This window comes from Rissa tridactyla, chromosome 15 (genome assembly GCF_028500815.1).
Source record: "Rissa tridactyla isolate bRisTri1 chromosome 15, bRisTri1.patW.cur.20221130, whole genome shotgun sequence".
Classification (NCBI taxonomy): domain Eukaryota; kingdom Metazoa; phylum Chordata; class Aves; order Charadriiformes; family Laridae; genus Rissa; species Rissa tridactyla.
The window spans coordinates 6,957,939-6,979,201 of NC_071480.1; the positions used below are offsets into that span (position 1 = coordinate 6,957,939).

The 21,263-nt window shown below is 56.5% G+C and overlaps 1 protein-coding gene across 2 annotated transcripts in view; it reads right to left on the reverse strand.

Moving 5' to 3' along the window:
• MGAT5B (alpha-1,6-mannosylglycoprotein 6-beta-N-acetylglucosaminyltransferase B) overlaps positions 1 to 20,944 on the reverse strand; it is a 72,055-nt gene extending 51,111 nt beyond the window's left edge. For both annotated transcript variants that reach the window (XM_054221672.1, XM_054221671.1), the window contains exons 1-2: positions 20,851 to 20,944; positions 13,923 to 14,035 (exon numbers count right to left, since the gene is read on the reverse strand). In XM_054221672.1, the coding sequence (XP_054077647.1) occupies positions 13,923 to 14,035; positions 20,851 to 20,918 (181 nt within the window). In that variant the 5' untranslated portion in view covers positions 20,919 to 20,944. The remainder of the gene's footprint in view (positions 1 to 13,922; positions 14,036 to 20,850) is intronic.
• Between the last annotated feature and the right edge of the window lie 319 nt (positions 20,945 to 21,263).

The window sequence follows — 21,263 nt, forward strand, 5'->3', positions numbered from 1 at the left end:
AAACCTCCGGCAACGGGAGCCAGGAGGGACGCGGGGGGGAGTTTCGCTGCGTGCGCAGACCTGGGCGCGAGAGTGAAGTTCGATGCCCGACGCTGCGGGGCGACAGCGCGGGAAAGCAGCTGAGAAAGCAGCATTTCACGCAGCATCCCCAGCACGGCCACGGCGCGGGGCTGGGACTGGGGCAGACGATGTGGAGCGGCGCTGGTGAAGCCCAGGCTGTGCCACGGGGGAAGGAGCAGGCGGGATGGAGCTTCCACGCTCAGGCATCGTGTTTTGGGATCCCAAGCATCCCTCCCACCATCGCTCATGCTGGGAGCTAGTTCCACCCAGCACTTCGCTAGCGCGTGGGATGTCCCCCCATCACAAGGGTTTGTGTGCGGCTCTGGGACACTTGGGCTGAGGTTTTCCAAAGAAGCTGGAACGCTTTGGGAGAAAAAAATTGCATTTTGGAGGCATGTTCCCTTTAGCTGCTTGGACTGATTCAAAGCTCCTTGCCCTGCGCATCTGCTGGACCCAGACGACAGCTCCATGTCCCTGGGTCACTTGGCCCCGTCCTGCTCTGGGGGTCTCACACCGCTGAGCACCAGCTTCATGGTCAGGAGATGGGGAAAAGAGAGACACGTAGGGGAAATGGTGTGCGAGCTGCACGCCAGCGCTCAGCCCCACACGTCCCTTGTGCTTTCCTCCTAGCGGGTGCAGGACCCTGCTGCCATCCCATGGGTGCAGAGGTGGCACCTCGCCTTGGTCGCTTACAGGGAGCCCATCCACCCCCAAAACCAGCCCAGTTTCAACAGGAGCAAAAGCCTCCCTAACCCAGCAGCCACAAGAACCCACCTCCTGGGGGGAGACCGAGCCACAGCCTCAACCCGCACCGGTGTGAACGGCGACAAAACATCCCCCTGACATTTAAAACGCAATTCCATAATATATCTCAGCTGTTCATAACGTGGATGATTTGTCGTTGATTCCCCCCCCCACCTTCCCAGACATAAGTCATATCCCTGCCTGGCTGTCTCGCAACAGCTGAACACTCGGGTACAAGAAGGGAGTTTGCTCAGAGATGGTAAGATATTACTTACGTCCATTGAAAATACCAGCTGAATTAATTTCAATCTAAAGCATCATCTGCTTTGCTTTGTTTTTCGCCTTTAAAGGACAGCTCCAGGCTACTTAAACCCCTCAAAAGGACAGCGTACTTTTGAAGGATTTAATGGAGAAGAAACGGGAGGATCGCCAGCTGGACCCAGAGCTCATCGCCCAGCTCTCTGGGTGACTGGTACCCAGGGCTGTCCTGGGGACCCCATCCTCCCAGAGGGCACCCACCGCGGCACCTCGGGAGCAAAGCGCCAGCCCTTCGCTCCTCTATTTACTTTCACCATTGATTTTGATTCAAGCAGATTAAAAGACCAAAGAGCCAACTAGCCAAGGGCTCCGGCTAGCCCTGACACTTAATCCATTCCAATCACAGCCCCGAGACCCAGCACTAATCGTCAACAAGAAAGCCCAAGGCCAGGCTCGGGCTGGCAGCGATGGCCACCTCCCGTCCCCATCCCTGCAGCACCCAGCCTGCGGGGAAGCTCCTCCGGGGACGGACGAGGTCCCGCCGGGTGACTGCACCCTTCGAGGGCACCTGCTCACCAGCACGGGCATCCAGCGGGTTGTTGCCTCCAGCAAACCCACCCACATTTGCCGTTAAACCGCTATGGATTTATTATTTTAGTTTATACCGAGAAAATACGGACCTGCTCAGCCAGCGCCCCACCACAAAAAGCACAAGGAGGCACACAGGGACCTGTGACTCCAGCTGCAGCGATTTGCACCTGGAGGAGCCCGCGAAGCAGCTTGGGGGCTGCCGGCGAAGCGGATGCTTCGATACGGCCCCAGCTGCACCACGGATCTGCTGCTGAGCCGCTGGCAACGGCCGGCAACCAAGTGGTTCCCTGGTCATCAGCCAAATGAAGCAGCCTTAAGTCACCGGCTGGTAAAGTAGATTATGTCCCACCTGCCCGCTCTCATCCACCCCCTGGATTTCTCCATCCTCCCATCCACTGCTGTGCAATCAACAGCAAATGGGCAGCCTCAGGGATGTTTTCACTCCCGCTCACCACATCCATGGGCGGGCAGAGCCCATCGGGCCCCGTGACGCCCTGCATGGCCAGCTCCAGCACCGTGGGGCTGCCAGCCCTGTGCCACCACCCAGCCAGGCAGGAGCTGACCCAGGGCTCTGCTCGAGAGACCCCCCGGCTTTCCTATAGCCCCCCTCCCCATACACCGGCGGTGCCCGGGGGTGAGACAGCACGCTGGGGAGACCGATGTGCTGCAGAAGTTCCCCAGCTGTGCGGTGGCTTGCACGTTGCCCGAAACAGCACCAGCAGATGGGAAGGAACCCCATTCAGCCCCATAAATCGCTCTCACAAGGACCATACCACCCCTACGGCCATGGCAAAGCCACATCCTTGAGCTCCGCTCTCCAGTGCTGCCAACAGCTTGATGAGCTTAAAGCCGTTCCTCTGCTTTCCTTCAGCAGCCCTGTGCCCCAGCAGGTCCTCCCCCAGGAGGGTGACATCCCCTGGGAGGGTGATGTCCCCCAGGAGGGCGATATCCCATGGGACAGGTGATGCTCTCGGCAGGGTGATGCTCCCCGGGAGGACGCTGCACTAGGTTTCACGGAGGAGTTTGGTTAGAGAAAGGCCTTGAGGAAACCTCAGCCTCCACCCAAGGTGCCACCAGCCCTGCCTTCGGTGTGCTGCTTCGCAGAGCAGGGAGGGAGGGTGCCAGCCCGGCGTCCCCATACCAACCCCACTGGGTCTGGGGTCTCGCTCCCTCCCTCGGGGCAACCCTTCGGCTGCGGGACCCCGAGCTGAGCCTGCAGAAGGGGCTCCTGCTGCTTCTCCAGCCCAACCGGCTCCCCTTGCCCCCCTAGCCCAAAGGGAACGCCTGTAAGAGCAGACTGCGGCTCTCTATCTCCACCCTAGCACATGTTCGCTCCCTATTTCCATATAAATAAGAAAAAGCAGGAAGCCGAGCAATACAAATAGACACTTACATTCACAGGCAGGAGCGTTTCGTTACCACAAGGGAGACTGCAGGACTGTTCCCCCCAGCATTTCATATTCCTTTTCCCCCCAAACACACATCGGAGACCTGATGTCCCCTGTGGGGCACGGGAACGGTCCCACAAGCCCTGCCACAAGCCATCACTCTCCAAGCAAAATGAGCTTGGTCTCCTCCTCTCCCCGGCAGCCCCAGGAGATGGGCTGGGGGAGGCAGGTAGCTGGGGAAGAGGAGACAAATACCCCCAACCCCAGCACAAGCTGCAGTTCACCTTATATTTATTTCCTTTTTTTAACCCCATATTTTTCCCCCCCTTCTCCATCCCCCTTTCACTTTTTTTTTTTTTTTTTTTAAAAAAGTACCAGCAAGGTATTTTTAGTTGCTCCTCTATTGCCAGCCAGCACTATTTTAAATTGCATTTTAAGCTGTTCCGCAGCACTCCAAACACCTCACACTGCAGGCGAGGCTTTCGAACTACAAGATTAACATCGATTTTAAATCGCTTCCTAAAACACAAGTGCTCCAGCGCAAGGCTGGCTCAAGGGCAGATGCCGATAGCAAAACCCAGAGGACGCCGGGGTTCCTGGGGCAAAGCCGGACCCCGGTTTCGCAGCCAGGACCCCCATCTCCAGGCGACGAGCAGCACACGCCGGTCCCATGGCAGAGGGACCCCCCCATCACCAACCCTCATTTCGGTTCTTGGTCTTTACAAGAGAGGCATCGCTCCGAGGGCAGCAGCATTTAACTCAACTAGTTCTTCTCCTAATGGCCCCCGTTGCTGACGGGCGGAAAATCGTATTATTAGGAGCTGATGCCCCAAGGAAACCAGCCCAAACCCCTCGGGCAGAGGAAAGATTCAACCCGGCGTTTTCACGCCCCAAGATCAGCCGGAGGAAGGCTTCGGGAGGCTCGGCAGCAGCATCGGCACGTCCAGCGCGCGGGCCCACAGCCTTATTTACAGCTGCCCCAAAAAGCTATGTTTCCAAACCAGCAGAACTCACTAATTTAACATTTCCAAAATGATTACCGTTTCTCCTCCAGCCAAAAAATACTGGCCAAACAGTGCCGGGCATCCTGCCACTCGGTTTCCAGGGGTGAATAAATCATCCCTTTCCTCCAAACCCATCAGCCTCCGCCGAAGCTGGCAGCCGGATCCTTCCAGCAGCGGCAGAACAGGGCAGGAGCCCAATGCAGAGCCCGCAGGAGCCGGGGGACATCGGCGGAGCCGTGGGACGAGCCCTGGTTAATCTCTGCCTGAGCTCAACCGAGCCCTGCTCTCTCGTTTAGGCCAGAGAAACAAATAAATCAGTGGAAAAAACCAGCTTTTAGAGAGGCTGCTATGGTTCCCACCGTGCTAGTTTTATTTTCTGAAGTACCTGCTGCCTCCCGGGCTCAGGATGAATTTTGATTTAGGAGTGAGAAGGGGCAATAAAAGCATAAAGAGCCATTAACATTCTTCCTGGCCGTGGTGGGGTGTTTGTTCATCACACGTTGATGGAAATGCCATTTGACTTCCTTACGAGCTATAGAAAATCAATTAATTGATTTAATCATTCCCTGGGAGTCGCTGCTTACGGAGATAACAGAGTGCCGGGGCCAGCGGGATGCATCCCGTCCCTCCTCCGGCACGGCGGCGGCAGGGAAGGGGCCAGCACACACCGCTGCACTGTCTCCACCGCTTTAACATCCATGAATTCACACTTCCACCTTCCAGTAAGTTTGGCGGCATTTTTTTTTTTTTTTTTTTTCATTTTGAGCCTGCAGGCATCCAGTTCTGAGCAGCAACTGTATCAAACAGGCACTTCTGTAAGAGACGTGTTCCCAGGGTGGATTAAGCGTTAACCTCTACTACAGCAGCCCTTACGCTTTTCCTTACCCCTCCGTGCCCTGCAAAGCACCAGTCTGCATTTTACCCCCCGCACATCCCTACAGAAGCGGGCAGTAACCCCTGGTGTCACCTGGAGCCCGCAAGGATGCTTTTATTTTCCTTATATTTAAGAGCGCTCGCTTCCCTGCCTGCAATAGCAGCTCAATAAGAGCAGTAAAGTTTTACACGTCCATTTAAAACTCCCTTCCCACGCGCGGTTGGAGACGGGAGAAGGGTGCACGGTCACCAAGCCGACGGGGGACGCGGCACTCCGGGAATAAAGCGGGATGGCCCATGGGGACACCAGAAACAGCGGGCACGGGAGAGGACACACATTTTAAATCAACCCCCACTTTCTCCACCCGGGCAAAGCACTGGTCCGCTCCAAAAAGGTGCGAATTAAGGCCACCCCTGTGCTGCCCATGGGGGTGCGACAGTGGCACCAGCACCCTGGGATGCCACGTGGGGTGGGGGCAGCTGACACCCACTGTCACACCCTGCAGCGCCCATCGCCAACAGCCATTCCTCAGCACAGAGCGCCACTTTAACCCGTAATTAAAGAAGCCTCCCCACACTCACCGGGAAGAGGAGCAGAATAAGTCGTTATCGCTGCCCCGTGCAGCGTTATCCGCTTAAAAGGAGCCCCTGGAGCAACCGAGCATCTGGCAGGAGCCTGGGGGGGACACAGTGCTTGAGGCAGAAAGCCCTCGCCCTGCATCTGGGCTCTGCCTTGCTTTGGCGTCTCCATTAACCCCCTTCTCCCCACCGACGCTTGGACAAGGAGGAGGCGAGAGAACGGTCCCCAGCAGCAGGAGCTGCCAGAGCAGAGCATCTCTGGGCCAGCTGGAAAGCCGGCCCCACCGCCCCAGCCTTCTTCTGGGGGAGGAAAAAGCACAAGCCCATCTTCCTCAGCACAGCTCCTCGCCAAGGAGATGCTCCCAGTACCAACCAGCTCAGCTTGGTACCAACCAGGCAACTTCTTGCAGCATCCGCCGGCTGCTCCGGCCCCCCGAGGATGCTTGGAGCGGCTTCGGATGGGACAGACTGGCTGGAACAGAGCCCCAGGCACTGAAGAGCTGCAGCGTGTCCCCTGGCTGTCATCCCTCCACCAACCACAGCCTCCAGGAGACTCAAACCCAGCTCTGGATGCAGCAGCAGGAAAATTAAGCGTTGGGGACTGGCAGGATCTGCATGTCCCCGCTGGTGCCAGGGAGGTGACACGCACCCGCTTACCCGCACCCTCTCCACGGGGACACGCTCCAGCTAATGTCCCCACCGCCACTGTGGGAAGAGGGGATCAGAGAGGGGAACCTCCCGCTGCCTTTTGAGAGGGTTTTGCATCAGTAAATTCTGGATTGAGATCGTGAGAACTGCCTCATGCCTCCGCCTGGGCAAGCGCCCCGGCCGCTGCCCGCGGACAGCCATCCAGAGCTGCTCAGCAGACAACAGCAAAACGTAACACAAGGAGAGGGTTATAACTCATTTGGGATAAAACCAGGAATAATTAGCACTGAGTCTGTGCAGCAGAGGCTGCCCGGCTCCCTCCCTCCCTCTGCCCGTGCCCCACCATCACTTGGTTACAGGAGTCTTTGCACCTCGTCGCCTTCACCGTGCGCTAAAGGCAGCACGATAAATTTGTAACTCGCGTGACTTTTTGAAAGCAAAAAGGACACGAGCATCCCTGGAACCGCACGTCTGTGCATCCCGTCTCAGGGAGGCAGCAGCCCAAGCTCTCGCTCCCAGGTGCTCGCTCCGGCGAGGTCAGGTAAGGAAAGGGGCTGTCAAAGCCACACAGCAACTTTCGGGTATTTTAACCAACTCGAGCTCCTGTCAGAAGAGCTGTGCTCTGCCGAGGAGAAGTAATCGAGGAGCACATTGGGATCTATCACAAGTGGCAGCGTCCCAAGTTCGCAAACGGGTCCAGAAATTGCCTTTCCCAAGAGAGAGAGAACTGGGATGGGAGGACAAACACATCCGTGTTCTGCTTTAGAGCTCCTTGGGGCTGAGCAGGCAGAGCTGAGCCGAGCCATCCCCCCTCTGCTCTCCTCCCTCGCCATGAGCTGCACGCAGAGGGTATGCAGAGGGGCAGGATCACGCATGCAGACCTTCTCCTCCTCCTCCTCCTCCCCTTCCAGCACAGTTGGCTGCGAAGGAGGACAACAGAGTTATTCAAGCTCGCTCGGATGGTTAGCAAATCCGAGCTTGACCTTTCTGAATCTTCCGTGAGAACAAACAGCAACGGTACCTGGCCACGCTAACCCAGCTGGGGATGCCGCTGGAGCAGAAGGAAAACCAGCAGAGACAGGAGCGGGAGCAAAGGACCCCTCCGAGGAGATTATGTAGGTTCTCACATTTCTATTTGGCCTCTTTGCTCCGCTCCTCGGGGAGCGATTCAAGGCATTGAAATAACACGAGATCCCATCACTTCATGGTACTGTGACTCTGGAACGGTGAAGATGCCCTACAAAGCCCCGAACAACCTTCAACATTATCTTCTGCAGCGCAATTCCCACCTCTCCGCCCCGCTCCACCAACATCCCTGCTTTGGAGGGAATCAGAAGCCACAAACACCAAAGTATTCCGCCGTGCTGCGCAGCCTGAGACAACCTCCCCCTCTCTCCTCTTCTGTGTTCACTGATGGAAGAAATTGCTTTAAGCAGGTGAGACTCCAGGAACTGGAGCAGGCGACAGCCGCGGGAGAGGCAGAGCACTCCAGGAGCTGGAACACCGGAGGGGTGCTGGGCCCGGGGAGAGCAGGGCAGGATTTCTGCCAGCCGATGTGAAACACCATTTCCAGTACAACATGCCGCGGCTGCTGTCTGCTGGACCTCTCCCAAAAGTCCCGTATCCCAGCGCAACGAGCCAGAGCCATTCTGACGCCCCAAGAGAGCAGCGGTGCTGAGCTTCACCCACAGCCCGCATCCGCGACAGGATGCCCCAGCCCAGCGAGGGGGGCTTCCCCAGCAGGCTTTCTCCACGACTTTTCTACTTTTACTTTTCTTTCCCTGCAAAATGAATGACCAAAGCTCAGAGGCTTTCGCAGCAGAAGCTGTTCTCCGACCACCTGCACTTCTGCTGTGCCACAGACCAAGGGAAGCCCCCACAGGCGCTGGTGCGGTGCCCACCTCCAGACGGATTCCAGGTCAAGGCAGTGACCATCGCCCAGCTGCAGAAAGTTCCAGTGGCGTAGGACAGGGTAACCCCCTGCCACAGTCCACAAGCTGCTCAGTATCCCACCAGGGCCCATACCCTGCAGCCCTGAGGAGGTCAGACCCCAAAACACAACTCGGCAACCTACGACAAGGCGCAACAGCCTTGCAGAGGGTGGGCTTCACCCCAGCCCACCTGCACTTTCCAGCTTCCACTCTAAAGTCAGCTCCCTCCCATCCCTGTCCTTCCTTCGTCCCCTGTCCCCACCAATCCTGTTCCCAAAGCAGTTGAGGAAACACAGATGCCAGCTGGAGAGCCCAACTGGAGGGGTTCAAGGCCAGGCTGGATGGAACTTTGAGCAACCTGGGCTGGTGGGAGGTGTCCCTGCCCAGGGCAGGGGGTGGCACTGGGTGAGCTTTAAGGTCCCTTCCAACCCAAACCATTCTGTGATTCTGTGACTGTGGTCACCAACAGAAACCAGCTGGGGATGCTGCAGGGAGCTCGCTTTGGGGTAGAGAAAGGCAGGTGTTGGGGTCTCAAGCTGAGCACCAATCCAGGCAGGAAACACTTGAAAAGGGGTTGAAGAGACAGTTCTGGGAACAGCAACCGCACAACTCCGGCGCTCGGCAAACCACCGCTTCCCAAAGGCATCGAGATTGAAGGAGCTCAGCGCCGGAGCTGCTGTCACAGCACACTGACCCCAAGCACTGAGACAGCTCTATCTGTACGAACCACTCAAAGTACTTCTACCAAAGTACCACCAAGGTCAGGTGGAATTAAATCGGAGCCCTCTTGCAAGAATCATCCGCCCACAGCGAGGGCAGAGCTCGGCTCCAGCCATTCTGGGACACCGGGACCCGTCCCACACCTCGCGCCCTACCACGCCGGAACCAACACCAGGAGGAATCACAATTCTTTCCATTTTTGAAACCAGCTACAGCAGCTGCGGGCAATGTTCCAGCCATAACTAAACACGTTTTAACACTTAATAACCTATTTTCCGCCGCTAATCCCCTGCAGCAGCAAGCTCCACCAGCGGGATGTAGATCGCCACTGAAACCAGAGCCGGGCATGGCCGCTGCCAAATACCCCCCCAGCCGCACCGCGAGCGCCACGATTACAGATTTTGGTGCATTTTCAGGATCGGCTCGAAAGAAAGACACTCAGGGGAAAAAATAAAATAAATCAAAACCCAAAAAACCACCGCTAACATTTTAAGTTCTAAAGAGAAGGAGAGAAGAGGGCACAGAAAACTCAGTCTCTCGAGTCTCGAGCCGTTCCCACAGCGTCTCCCACATTCAAAATTTATAGACTTGTCTGTTCTCTTTTTTTTATCTAGATCTTTGTTTGTAGAACAAATTCTCTCAGTGGCCATTTCAAAACAAAGGAACCTTTGTCTGTGTTTACTTGACAGCAGCGGATTAGGATAAAATAACTTGTATTTCAGAAGTGGGGTTTTTTTTTATTTATTATTAAGACGCAAAGCCTCTGCTGCATCGAATCACCAAGCAGAGAACCCATCTGAGGAATGATTGCTGGCACACGCCGAGAAACCTGGCTTTTGGAGAGAGCCTCCAAGAAGGGGATTCACATATAAAAATAAAATTTAAAATGGGATTAACTTTTGGACTGTGACATTATCCCTTTCTCCTTTTTATGCTCCTGCCTCACATCTATCTTCACGTTGGTTTTCACCGGCTGCTCGCAGAGTTCAGAAGCCAAGAAAGCTCTGAGCAAGCCCGGGGTGTTTTCACAAGCTTCCCCTTGGACTGCAATATCCATAGTTCCGTCCTGGGCTGGTCACGACACTCAGGGGGGAAACAGGAACACCCCCAGCCCAGCCTGGACCACGATCCCTGGGTTTTACCACTTATCCACCACCCAACAGGATTTCTCCGATGTAAATGATTTCCAAGGGCTTGGATGCTGGGTTTGATCCCCCGCGGCTCTTTGCATTGAAGTCCATGGGCAGCTTCACTCACAGAGCATCGCTGCGGAGCCTGGCGGGACACAGGGAAGGAAGGACGGGAGCAAAGCAGCCACAAAAGCCAGGACGCCCCCGGGAAGGACCATAGGAGCTGCCACTTGCTCGCCACAAACACACCCGACTAAATACAGCGGCTACACTGGTAAAGCAGCCCGCAGCCAGAGCGTACGGGGAGAGGATGCTGCCAGCTTGCAATGCACAATTAATCAATTAACGAATAATGCTCGAAAGGGCCCGTTCAACCCAACGCTTTGATGAGCTCATGTGGAGAGGAAGGCAGCAGGGACCGGGCTCCTTCCCCCAGCGGGACCACCGGTGCGCTCCAGAGGGTTTCACACTGGGAGCCGGGTCCCAGGAGATACGAAATCCAGGCTTCGACGCATGGCAGACCCCAGCCCGCGCACCCAGTAACTCCTACAAAGCCAACAGCCCTCAACCTGTCCAGGTTTGTGCGAACACTGGCCCGCTTCCCACCATCACTCACACCAAGAGATAATCAGCCCAGCAAAATTAACCTGCTCCTTCAGACCAGCATCGTGCGCGTAACGGCAACAACAACAACCAGCAATATTTCTTGGGTTTCCTTGGGATCCATCACGCATGTTAATTAAATGCCAGTTCGTTATTCAAACAGACCTGTTGAGGCTTTGCAGCATGGATAAAAAGCATATCCACCTCTGTTCCCATCACCCCGCACCGAGGTTGGCGCTCAGTGTTCCTCGACGGGAGCTCGGCATCACCTCAGCCAGGAGGGACCCCTGGAACCCCTTCCCCAACCTCCTGCTCCATCCAGAGCAGACCTGAGGGTCCCACCGAGCTGCCCGCAACCTCACGCCAGCCAGATGCGTTTTGAAAGTCTCCAAGGATGGAGTTTCCCCATCTCACCAGCTTCCCACCGGCTTTGGACTCCCCATTTCCCAGTGGCACTGGTGAGGTTGCCCAGCACGCATCGTCCCTCCCTGCCTTTTTCTATGGGTCCCATAGTTGGTTTTTCCAGCCATCAGAGCCTCCCCCAACAGCCACAACCTTTCAAAGGTGACAGAGATGGGTCTGCCGTGACAATGGCCAGCTCTTGTCCAGCTCCAGTCTTGTACATGCCATGAAGTCTTTCCACTGAGGGTGGTGAGACACTGGCCCAGGTTGCCCAGAGAGGGGGTGGAGGCCCCATCCCTGGAGACATTCAAGGCCAGACTTGATGAGGTTCTGAGCAACCTGATCTAGTTAAAGATGTCCCTGCTGACTGCAGGGGGGTTGGACTAGATGGCCTTGAGAGGTCCCTTCCAACCCAACACATTCTATGAAGTCTCAGTCCTGCTCCGTTTTCAGGGTTTCTGGCCCCGTGTAGCTGCGTGCAGGGAGCCCTGCTGAGAACAGCATCACCACCCTGTGGGACGGCCAGTCCCTCTGTACCAGTATCACAGGACAGGCTGAACCCCGACAGGCTGAACCCAGTCTTAACAAGCAAGAAAAAGCCCCTCAGGTTGTGCCTCCCAAGTCCTGGAGACAAAGAATATAACCTTCTTCCGAAACGGCATCCTTCCTCCAGAGATAGGAGAGAGGATATTTCATGTTTCAAAACAGTGTGTGAGACCATGAATGAACCAAACCTTCCCCAACAAGAAGCACAGCAACAGCCAAATTTGCAGCGATTCATCTGGAAGTAATGCCTTGCTTGGCAAATCCATCCAATAAAGGGGGAAAAAAAAAAAAAAAAAAAAAAAAAAAAAGGTTTTACACTGAATTTCTGAGCTTCCTGACAAAGCAGGACTTGGCTTAGCCAGTCACAGACCTAAGAGACCAAAAGCTTGACAAATTAAGAGGTCATAATTTTTTTTTTCTTCTTCTTTAAATGAGACCAACCAGCCATTACCAGAAGTGACATCCAGACCCGCACAGCCTTGGAGCAAAGCAGTGGCCATCTCTGGCAAAACGGCCATTTTGGCCCCAAAATGACCCGGAGCTCAGATGCAAGAAGCTGAACCCATTTACACACCTCGATTTAATCACCTAGAGCAGTAAGTGCGGAGGACTCAGAGGTGCGAGAGCCTGAGAAAGGAGGTTTCTTTTGATCCAGCTCCAGCACTGCACCCGGTAAGTCACAGCCACGCAAGGACGGGAGTCAGTGGACTCAAAGATCTGGGTTAAATTGATGACAAGAATGAGGATGGGAAAAGCCATTCCACCCCAAGGCATCCAGAAAGGGGATAAAGAAGCTGAATAATTGTATTTTTGCCATCGTTTCACTACAATTTTAGAGTCCTCTGGGGTGGGACCAAGGGCTTCTGCAGGTTTCCAGCAACCTTTGCTGCTTTTTGCAGCACGCCCTGTGCCACCTCTCAGCCTGGGCTGGTCCCACTGTTAATCAGTCCCTCTTTGCCTGTCTTCTAGTTCTCTCCAAACTCCCCGGGGATGCTGGGGCTCTCCTGGGACAGAGGACAGGCGTAACAAGTGACACTTTTTATTCCAAACTGAAGAATCTTTTCAGGACACATCTCCTTAAAAGCCAGATTTGGAGAAGGCGGTGGTCCGGGGGCTTCTGCCCACCCTCCTCACATGCCGCTTCTCATCCCAAGAAGGAAAAAGTCCCCTATAACCAGGCTTCAGATCACCAGCTGTGCTTGGGGTAGGGACATTAGCACAGCACCCACTCTCCTGGCAGGGGCAGGCAGCCTGACCACGATAAAACATGCAAAAAACACCGAAAGGCCCCGATCCTGCCACCTGCTCCGGCTGAGGTCAGCCCGGCAAATGCTTTGGAGAAGGGGCTTAATGGAGCTGGTGACGGGAACGATTAGGGGAGCACAGGGGGAGAAACGCGAGCTGCCGTGTGCTCCATCCACGGGGGAGAAAGCAAAGCCAGCTGCCGCAGGCGGCACATCCATCTCTCTGAAAGTCAACTAAGCAGTTTACAAGCACCATCCGACTTCTGGAAACCAGCACTTTAGTCCTCTCCTCTTGTAGGAAAGCAACTAGCGCTTCTTCTAGCATCACAAGGGGAGGATTTAATGCCCCAAAATCACATTCCAGGCGAGGCTGGTGAGCTCAGATCCCTCTATGCCTTTGGTACGGAGGAGGAGAAGATGCCGGTGGCCTGACCAAGCCTATCTCACCCGGCTCACCCGAGTTCAAGCGGGGCATTGCCCTGCGTGCAATTCAGTCGTGCTGTCCAGGCTGGGATCGCAGAGGAAAAGTCAGGGCAAAGCTCAATTCAATGGAGCGACATCCTCCCCCAGCCAGGGTAGGACACGACCCTCCCACCACGGAAGCCGTCTGTGAGCTGACTGCACATCCCACCAAAAAAGGTGTTTTAACAAATGTAGCAGAAAACGCGCTTGCTAAAAACCAGAATATTTCTCTTCCACATCTCAGTACCTCCATGAAACCACAAAGGCCTTTTCTTTTCCCATCCCTAAGGAACAATTTCCTCTCCCTGCAGACCAAAACTGCCCCAAACCACTGAGCCCTCCAAGCACCCTCAGCACGTGGGACTGGGTGCAGCCCACGCAACCCACACCGCCGCCAGCAGCAGCAGGTCTAATCCCATCACCCGCCTTTTCCCATCCCTCTCCTGAGAGCCAGGGTCAGCATCCACACGTCCCTGCTGTGCCTGTACACCTCGGGATGCGAACGCAGCCAGGTTTGAGCCACACGGCTGCAAAAATGCCCCAAGCCACGGCAAGAAGTGCCAACAGGACCCTGAGCCACCCTGACGTCCCTGAAATGGGTCAGGAGGGAGCCTTGGGAATGGAGGCATCCAAGCATCACCCTCCCCCTGCATCCCTGGCGCTCATCAGCTCAGCTGGACCACAGCGTGGGGTTCCTTGAGCATCCCGCGGGACAGAACGAGCACGGAAACGGGCTTACCTTCAGTCCGGATGGTGAAGGGGGAGTCCCCCAGGCGCTTGGCTGAGAACTGCCCTCCCAGCGACGTCATTAGGAAGCACAGGGTGAAAAATCCAATGCCCAGCACGAATATCCTGCGGGAGAGAAAGCACAGCTGCAGCGAGGGGTGACGAGCAACCAGCTCTCTCCTGTGACAGCCCCACCACCCTTCGCCCCCCGGGGTCATCCTTCTGCACAGCAGCACGAGTTGCTTTTTTGGGGGGATGCCTGGAAGAGGCATCCGGAACAATCCTTGCCTCCTCCCCAACCGCTCCATCCCTGTGGCTCACCCTCTCCAGCCCAGGGGAGGAGCATCTCTGCCGCCCCAGCCCCATAAGAGCACGCCAGTGAGGTCCCTCACAGCCAGACCCACACACGTTTCATGAAGAGCCCCGAGATGCTTCTGCCCAAACCCTGGCACCGAGCAGGCGGGTTTTGCCTGAGAACACCCTCCGAAATCCCTGCAGCCTGCTCTGACACTCGACAGGGAGCAGAAGACTTGTGCCTTCAGAGGGAAAGCTGAGCCAGCCCACGACTGCCCACGTGATGCTCCACTACATCCAGCCCAGTACCCCAACAGCCCCAGAAGACCACAGGAACCACCACAATAAACAATTCCCACATTCCTCCTGGGACAGCCCAGAGAAAAGACAGATCTTGTACCTTCCCTTCCTCCTAAAGGATCTAAAAAAAACCCTATTTTTTTTTTAAAAAAAAGGTCTTTTGTTCCCCTGTAACTAGGCCACTGGTATTTGCCATTGTGCTCGGCATTGCCTGCGCACAGCAGGACGAGGATGGACATGTGCTGGCAGCACACGTGGTGGCCTGGGACCATCCCATCACTGCTTTGTTCACCCAGAGCGTGGGATGGCGCGGCAGGAAAGCGGCTCCCAAGGGATGTGCCGGGCAGGATGCCGACCCCCACGTCGCTCCCAGCCGAGCTCACAGAATCATAGAATGGTTCAGGTTGGAAGGGACCTTAAAGATCATCTAGTTCCAAGCCCCCTGCCCTGGGCAGGGACACCTCCCACTAGATCAGGTTGCTCAGAGCCCCGTCCAGCCTGGCCTTAAAAACTTCCAGGGATGGGGCTTCCACCACCTCTCTGGGCAGCCTGTTCCGGTGTCTCACCACCCTCACGGTGAAGAACTTCTTCCTAACGTCCAGGCTGAATCGACCCATCTCTAGTTTTAATCCATTCCCTCTAGTCCTACCATCACCTGACATCCTAAAAAGTCCCTCCCCAGCTTTCCTGTAGGCCCCCTTGAGATACTGGTAGGCCACTATAAGGTCTCCTCGGAGCCTTCTTTTTTCCGTGGTCACCTCCAGCTGCGAGAGAGGCAGGAGCTCTCAGCACTGCTCCTATTCAGGCCAAATTTAGGCTCCGTAACTTTTTTGAGATGTGAAAAGGCCGAAGGCAGGAGCTCTGTGCAAGCGAGAGGGTTCACGTGCAGCAGGGAGCGTAAAGCCAAGCCTTCCCGTCTCCCCGGTGCGCAAGCAGGACACGCTGCACCGAGGGACGGACGGCTGGCTTCTTTCCACCACTCAGGGATGCCGCTGCCGCCTCCGAGTCCCCGCGGAGCTGCAGCATCCTCCAACAGGCACACGGGCAGAGCCGCCGCCAGGCACCACGTACGGCAGCTCCCCGAGCCACAGCGGGGATCTCCGCTGGCCAACCCGAGGCAAAATTCAAGGAGGAGAAGGAGAAAGAGACGGGAGGAGAAGGAGACAGAAGGAGAAAAGACAACCGCCCGCCAGCCGTGTGAAACAGCGGGTTTATCTTCGAACAGACAAATCCTACGTGGGATCAGGAGCTGAGCAAGCCCTCAGGGGCTCTCTCAGCAGCCCCGAGCCGAAGGGAAGCAAAACCACCAGGGACAGGAACCAGTAACTCCTCTTCACAAGTTCACAGCACTATCCGCGGGGCTCAGGAGCCACGCGCAGAAACACAGAGGAGCCGCCCGACACCCAAACCAGGTTTTTCCAGAGAAAGGCTTGCAAAGGAACGCCACAGCCCTCCATCTAGTCGTAATTGTGTAGTTAAAAGGCAGCAGATTAGGAGCCAGCCATGAAGTCCGGGCTACAACGTGCCAGCATTGCAATTATCTGTTGCTGGAAAGGGTTGGCAAAATAAAGTAACTCGCTTCAAAGCGCTCATTAGCTACCGGAGATGTTGTGGAGAGCTGAAGTACAGCGTCAAGCAGCTCAGGAAGGACTGGGCTTCCCCAGGGAGATGTGCTGGAGGAGCTGCCGGGGCAGGTCCCTACTGCCCCAGCACGGCATGACCAGGCTTCTCCTGCCCGGAGAATTCCTGGGAAAGACATGGTGCCTCCGTGGGACCCCACGGGCTCCCTACCTCCATCCCGATGACGCACACCTGAGCCCCAGACCCAGGGCAGCTTTGCTCTCAGCATCAGGCAGCTCAAGAGCAAAGGGTTTCCTTCCTCTGCCGGCTCCGAGGAGGATCAGCCCTGCCCACCACAGACGGGCATCTAACCCCCATCCATCCCCCTCTGCCCCCACGGATCAGCCCTGCCCCCTCCCCAGCTGGGTCCCAGCAGACCAAGGTCAGCTGGCTCTGGACCAGCAGCACCCCAGCCCTCTTCTTACCTCCCTAATAAGAGAAAAGGCAACACCCTGGGCTCATTAGCGTTAACGAGCTCTGCGAGCAGCACACTCAACCCAGAGCAAACACTCACTGACCCCTTTGGAGACCCACAGTCAGGCTCTGGGAGAGCTGGTCCACCTGGGAGAGGGGACACTCGAGTGCATGAGTAAAACTGCCCGACACCCCTGCGCAGGCACTGCGGGAGCAAAGCAGCGCCAGCCCCTTTTATTTCTGAATGAGCCTGTCCCGCGGGGGGGTGGAAAGCAGTTTAAACAAGCTATAAAAAGCATCGTGCACTCGGCTAATCCAGGCTCCTGTCCCTGAAGACCTGTCTATAGGCACAGCCGGTGAGCCCTACAAGCAGCCGCCAGCGGCGCACAGACATCCCTGCCCAGCAGATGCTGATGAACCATCAAACTGCGGCATTTACACGTGGAGATGACTACAAACCTCAGCCCCTCTCCCAAAGCAGACCTGGGAGAAGGGTTTCCAGAGACTCGTGGTCCAGCTCCGGCAGGGAAGTGATTGCGGAGGCAGCAGAGCATCCCTGATGCTGCAAAGCAACGTGGTGTCCCAGAAATTGCTTGGGGAAGTGCTGATTTGGGGACATCAGTCCGTTCCCATTATCACAGCCTGTGCCCAGCTACGCAGCACAGTGCTGCTCTCGCGAACAGGACGGAGGGGGTGGCAGCACCCATCTCAGCCTCGGAGGGATGAATTTGTCCTTAGAGCAGGAGAGGGCGAAAGCCGTCTGCCATGGCACCTCCCCGGCAGGAGAGGACAACAGCACAGTGGAGAGGGCACAGGCTGGAGGAGGAGGAGGTCAAAGCCCAGCTGTGCCCCACAACCGAGGGTCTTCCCTGGGAGCACATCATGGTACAAAACCCACCCAAAGTCCCCTTCCTGATGCCAACCGCCTCCTCCTTCCCCCAAGGGACCTTTTAAGGAAGCATCACCTGATTATAATAATAAGAGCTCTTCGTTCTCGCCCCTCCTATTGACAATATCTTCATCATTATGCAAGACCTTGTTTACACATTTTAATCTTCATAATTACACTCTGGCAAGGAGTGAAACACCGAGAAGAAAGAAAAAGAGGAAGGAAAGAAAAAGATTCAAAGGTGATCTATGCTCTAGTATCTCATTAGGAGCCAAAATCTTTTTGGTTTTGACTGGATTACAGGGAGAATAGGGGAGACGCAGGATGCGTTTTCCCCTAAAAAAGAGGGATCGGAGCCGAACTGGAATTGATGTGCTTTAGGAGAGACGTGGGTCCAGCCCAGCAGCAGTGCTCCGGGGAGCAGGGAGCTGCAGGGACAGGTCTCAGCCTGAGGACCCATCACTTCTACTTTGTGCTGATCTTCTCCAGGTGAATAAAAACGCCTGGCCCAGCTTAACTGAGCAGCAACTCCTTATGCAGAAAACAAATACCATGAGGTAGGTAAAAACATACCGGAGCCCAGATCTTCCAAATTGCCCATCAAATGCACTGGGTCCTCTGCCCCCAAAATCAAGCCTAACTCACTGAAGACCGTGGAGCTCCAATGACCAAGTAACATTTACTCTGCACTCTGCCATCACACATCGCATTTAATCCATCGCCCGGCCAGGGTTCTGGTGCCAAGTCCCTCTCCACGTCCTCCCCAAACAGAAATATTCACAATGCTGGGGTCTGGTTCGATACCCAAAAGAGAAGGAAGCCAAATTCTCCGAGTCTTTAGTGAAAATTGCAAGTGATGTCACAGCCATTGCAGATTTTGGCCCATGCAACTGAAAGCCGGATGCAGCCAGGAGGGTCTGAGCGATGAGCTGGGAAGCGATGGGGGGAGGAAGGTGTCACGGGGCTGCGACACCGGGGTTGTGCCCACGGTGCTGCATCACCCAGCGGGGACCTACGGGGAGAACATTACGCAGGTGCGCGGGGAACCCAAGGGAACAGTAATATCTTTTATTAGAGCAGTTTTCAACACCCAAGGCTCTCGAACCCCAAAGCTGAGCCACAATTCCTAGCAGCAGCAGCAGCCAGGCTGACACACGATGCTCCCTCTCCAGCAAACCTTGTTTTGCTCCGAGCCCAACACCGTCGCGGCGCTGTCAAAATGATGCTCAGCCACGGGAATCTTCCTCCACGAAGGGGAGCACAGCGAATTCTCTTCCTGGCCAATGTCTTAGACACGTGAAAAGCCTGGCTTTGCTTTCCAGCTGACAAACTTGCCTGAATTCCCCATGTTCCGCAAAACCAACAGCTGGATGAGCTGGACCCATGGTGAATTCTTGCCGGAAATCCAGCACTGTCACAAACGAAACACCTTTTGGGACTGAGATGAAGTCAGAGCCATCCTCGGACATTCCTAGAAACACTGATTTGCTCTCCCTCCCGTTCCCATTCACCTTCGCAGCTCACGGCTTTGCATTGCTTTGCTAAGCATGTCTGGAGCGTGCTTAATTAAATGTTTTGGTGGAAAGGGTCAGGTTTCCTGTTCTCTGTTTGCTCATGGCACCGCTGCCAGGAGTCTAGACCAGGTGAGGGATTGTACCATGGGCTTCCGTGGAGCAGCGCGGCTTTGCCCAGCCAGCAACGAGCACTGGATTTACAGGACCCATCCTGAATTGCCAGTATCTTCTCCCGCTCCTGCAGGTCGTCCCTGATTCACCCCAGCTGTGAAGGTGGGGTGCTGATCGATTTGCACCAGGTTACAGCTGGAGTGGGGCAGTGCCATCGCTTGCCCAGGCTGGGCTGGGGGCAAGGCGACACAAGACTGTGGCATGGAGGGGTCAGGCTCAGCAGAACACCAACGTGGAGGAGGCACAGAGATGGATGCTGCGGGACACCTAGGAAAGTCTTGGGAATACCTCCACTTACACAGGGGAAGCCTGACTGGTTAACAACAGGGTCACCCTGCTGGTTCCAGTGGCACTCGTACTGGTCTGCACTGGTTTGAGAGCAGAGGCCAGTCCAGGGCACACAGACAGCACCGTGCTGGGGCTTCGCTCTGGTACGGACACCAGGGACCCTCCAGCCTGGTGCTCTCCTGCCATCACAAACCCCTTGTCCACACACATCCTCATCTCCAACGGGACTTTGTGACCACCGTGCGTCTCAGTCCCTGCGCTGCCCCAGCCTGAGCCCAGGTCACTCCTGAAGACGGGCTCTCCCTGCGGCACCGGGGGGAGCAAGGCCAGTCACTTCCTCACTACAGACTTCAAACCCACTGAAGAAAGCAAACAGCCAAGCAAAGAGCACCCTGGGGTGCGCGCGTCCTTCCCACCTCTCCCACTGCCCTTCCCCAGCCCGTGCTCGGAGCAAGCCTGAGCCGTGGGGACCCTTCGTGCCCCTGCTCCGCCACCGCTTTCCGACACCACCTTGGCCAAGTCCCCCAGCCCCAGGGCACTGCTGCGGGATCCGGCCGCAGGAATCCCTCCAGGCAAGCGGCGCAGAGCCAGACAGCTCCCGGGGAGCGGGCAGACAGCATCGTCAAACCTGAGCGCAAGCACCAAGCAGAGCAAGCACAGCCCCATCCTCCTTCCCAGCTCCAGGCGGTGGCCTGGGCGAAGCACAAAGGCAGCGAGCAGATCCCTCTGGTGATCCCAGGTGATCCCTGTCCCCCAAACACAGCAGGGAGCGCTGGCAACCGCTGGGCTGGGCTCATCCCACCCTGTGCTTCACCCCCGGCACCTTCCCCTTCTGGGGTTAGCGGTCCCTCTCCCCATATTAAAACCAAGCAATTCCCAGCGCCTCCCGTGTGTCTCAAGCCACAAGCATCTCCGGTGGAATAAGGACGCTGGAGAGCAAGGACTGGAGGGGGAAAAAGAATGCATGGAAGCAAAACCAGGGAGAGTTACACCAAGGCGGAAAAAGCAATAGGTGGGCAGGAGCGTGCTGGAGACAGAGGGTTCCCAGCTGGGATACCAGCCCCAGCCCTGCCCCCAGTTCAGGGTGGGTTTCAAAATCCCCATCAGCGCGAGTGGATTTAAACCAGAGGAACGGACTCCCCCCGAGTACCAACACCTCTGAGAAAAGTATTAAAAAAAGACAGCATCAAAAAGCCCTGTAATTAACCCCAAAAAAGATACCGGCGTGACAAGTGAACCGGGAGCCACCAGAGAGCGAGCGCTGCAGGACCAGCACGCTGACCTGCGGGCAAACTTGCCTGGATCCCTGACATCCTCACCTGGGCTTAACCCCCCCACACACCCCACGGCGACCCACAGAAACCGCCACCTCCCCCCGCAAAACGTGCTCCGACGACCGCTTCCCACCCGAGCAAGGCGGGGACACACACGCAAGAAAATAACAACTTTACCTAAAGGGTCTCAAGGTGACGAGGCATCTCCTGACCATTATCTTCCCATCCGCGTTGACTGTGATCATCGTTCAAAGTTGCGGGGGGGGCGGCCCCCGCACCCCCCAAACAAAAAAAACAAACCACCCCCACCACCCCCCAGCCCGCACCGGGGCTCAGCGGGCGGAGCGCGGGGCTCCGCGGGGGCGCATGGCGGGGCGCGGAGCACCTCCACCCCCCCCCGCCTCCCCGCCCGCCTTACCCCTACCCGCGGCCGGCCGAGCCCATCGCCGGGCCAGCTCCGCTCCCGCTCAGCCCGTGCGGAGCCCCGCACCGCACCGCGCCCCGCTCCGCGCAGCCCCCGCCGAGGCAGCTCCGCCCCGCACCGCCCCGCGGAGGCTGCGCCGGGCCCGGCGTGCCATCTAGCGGCCGCG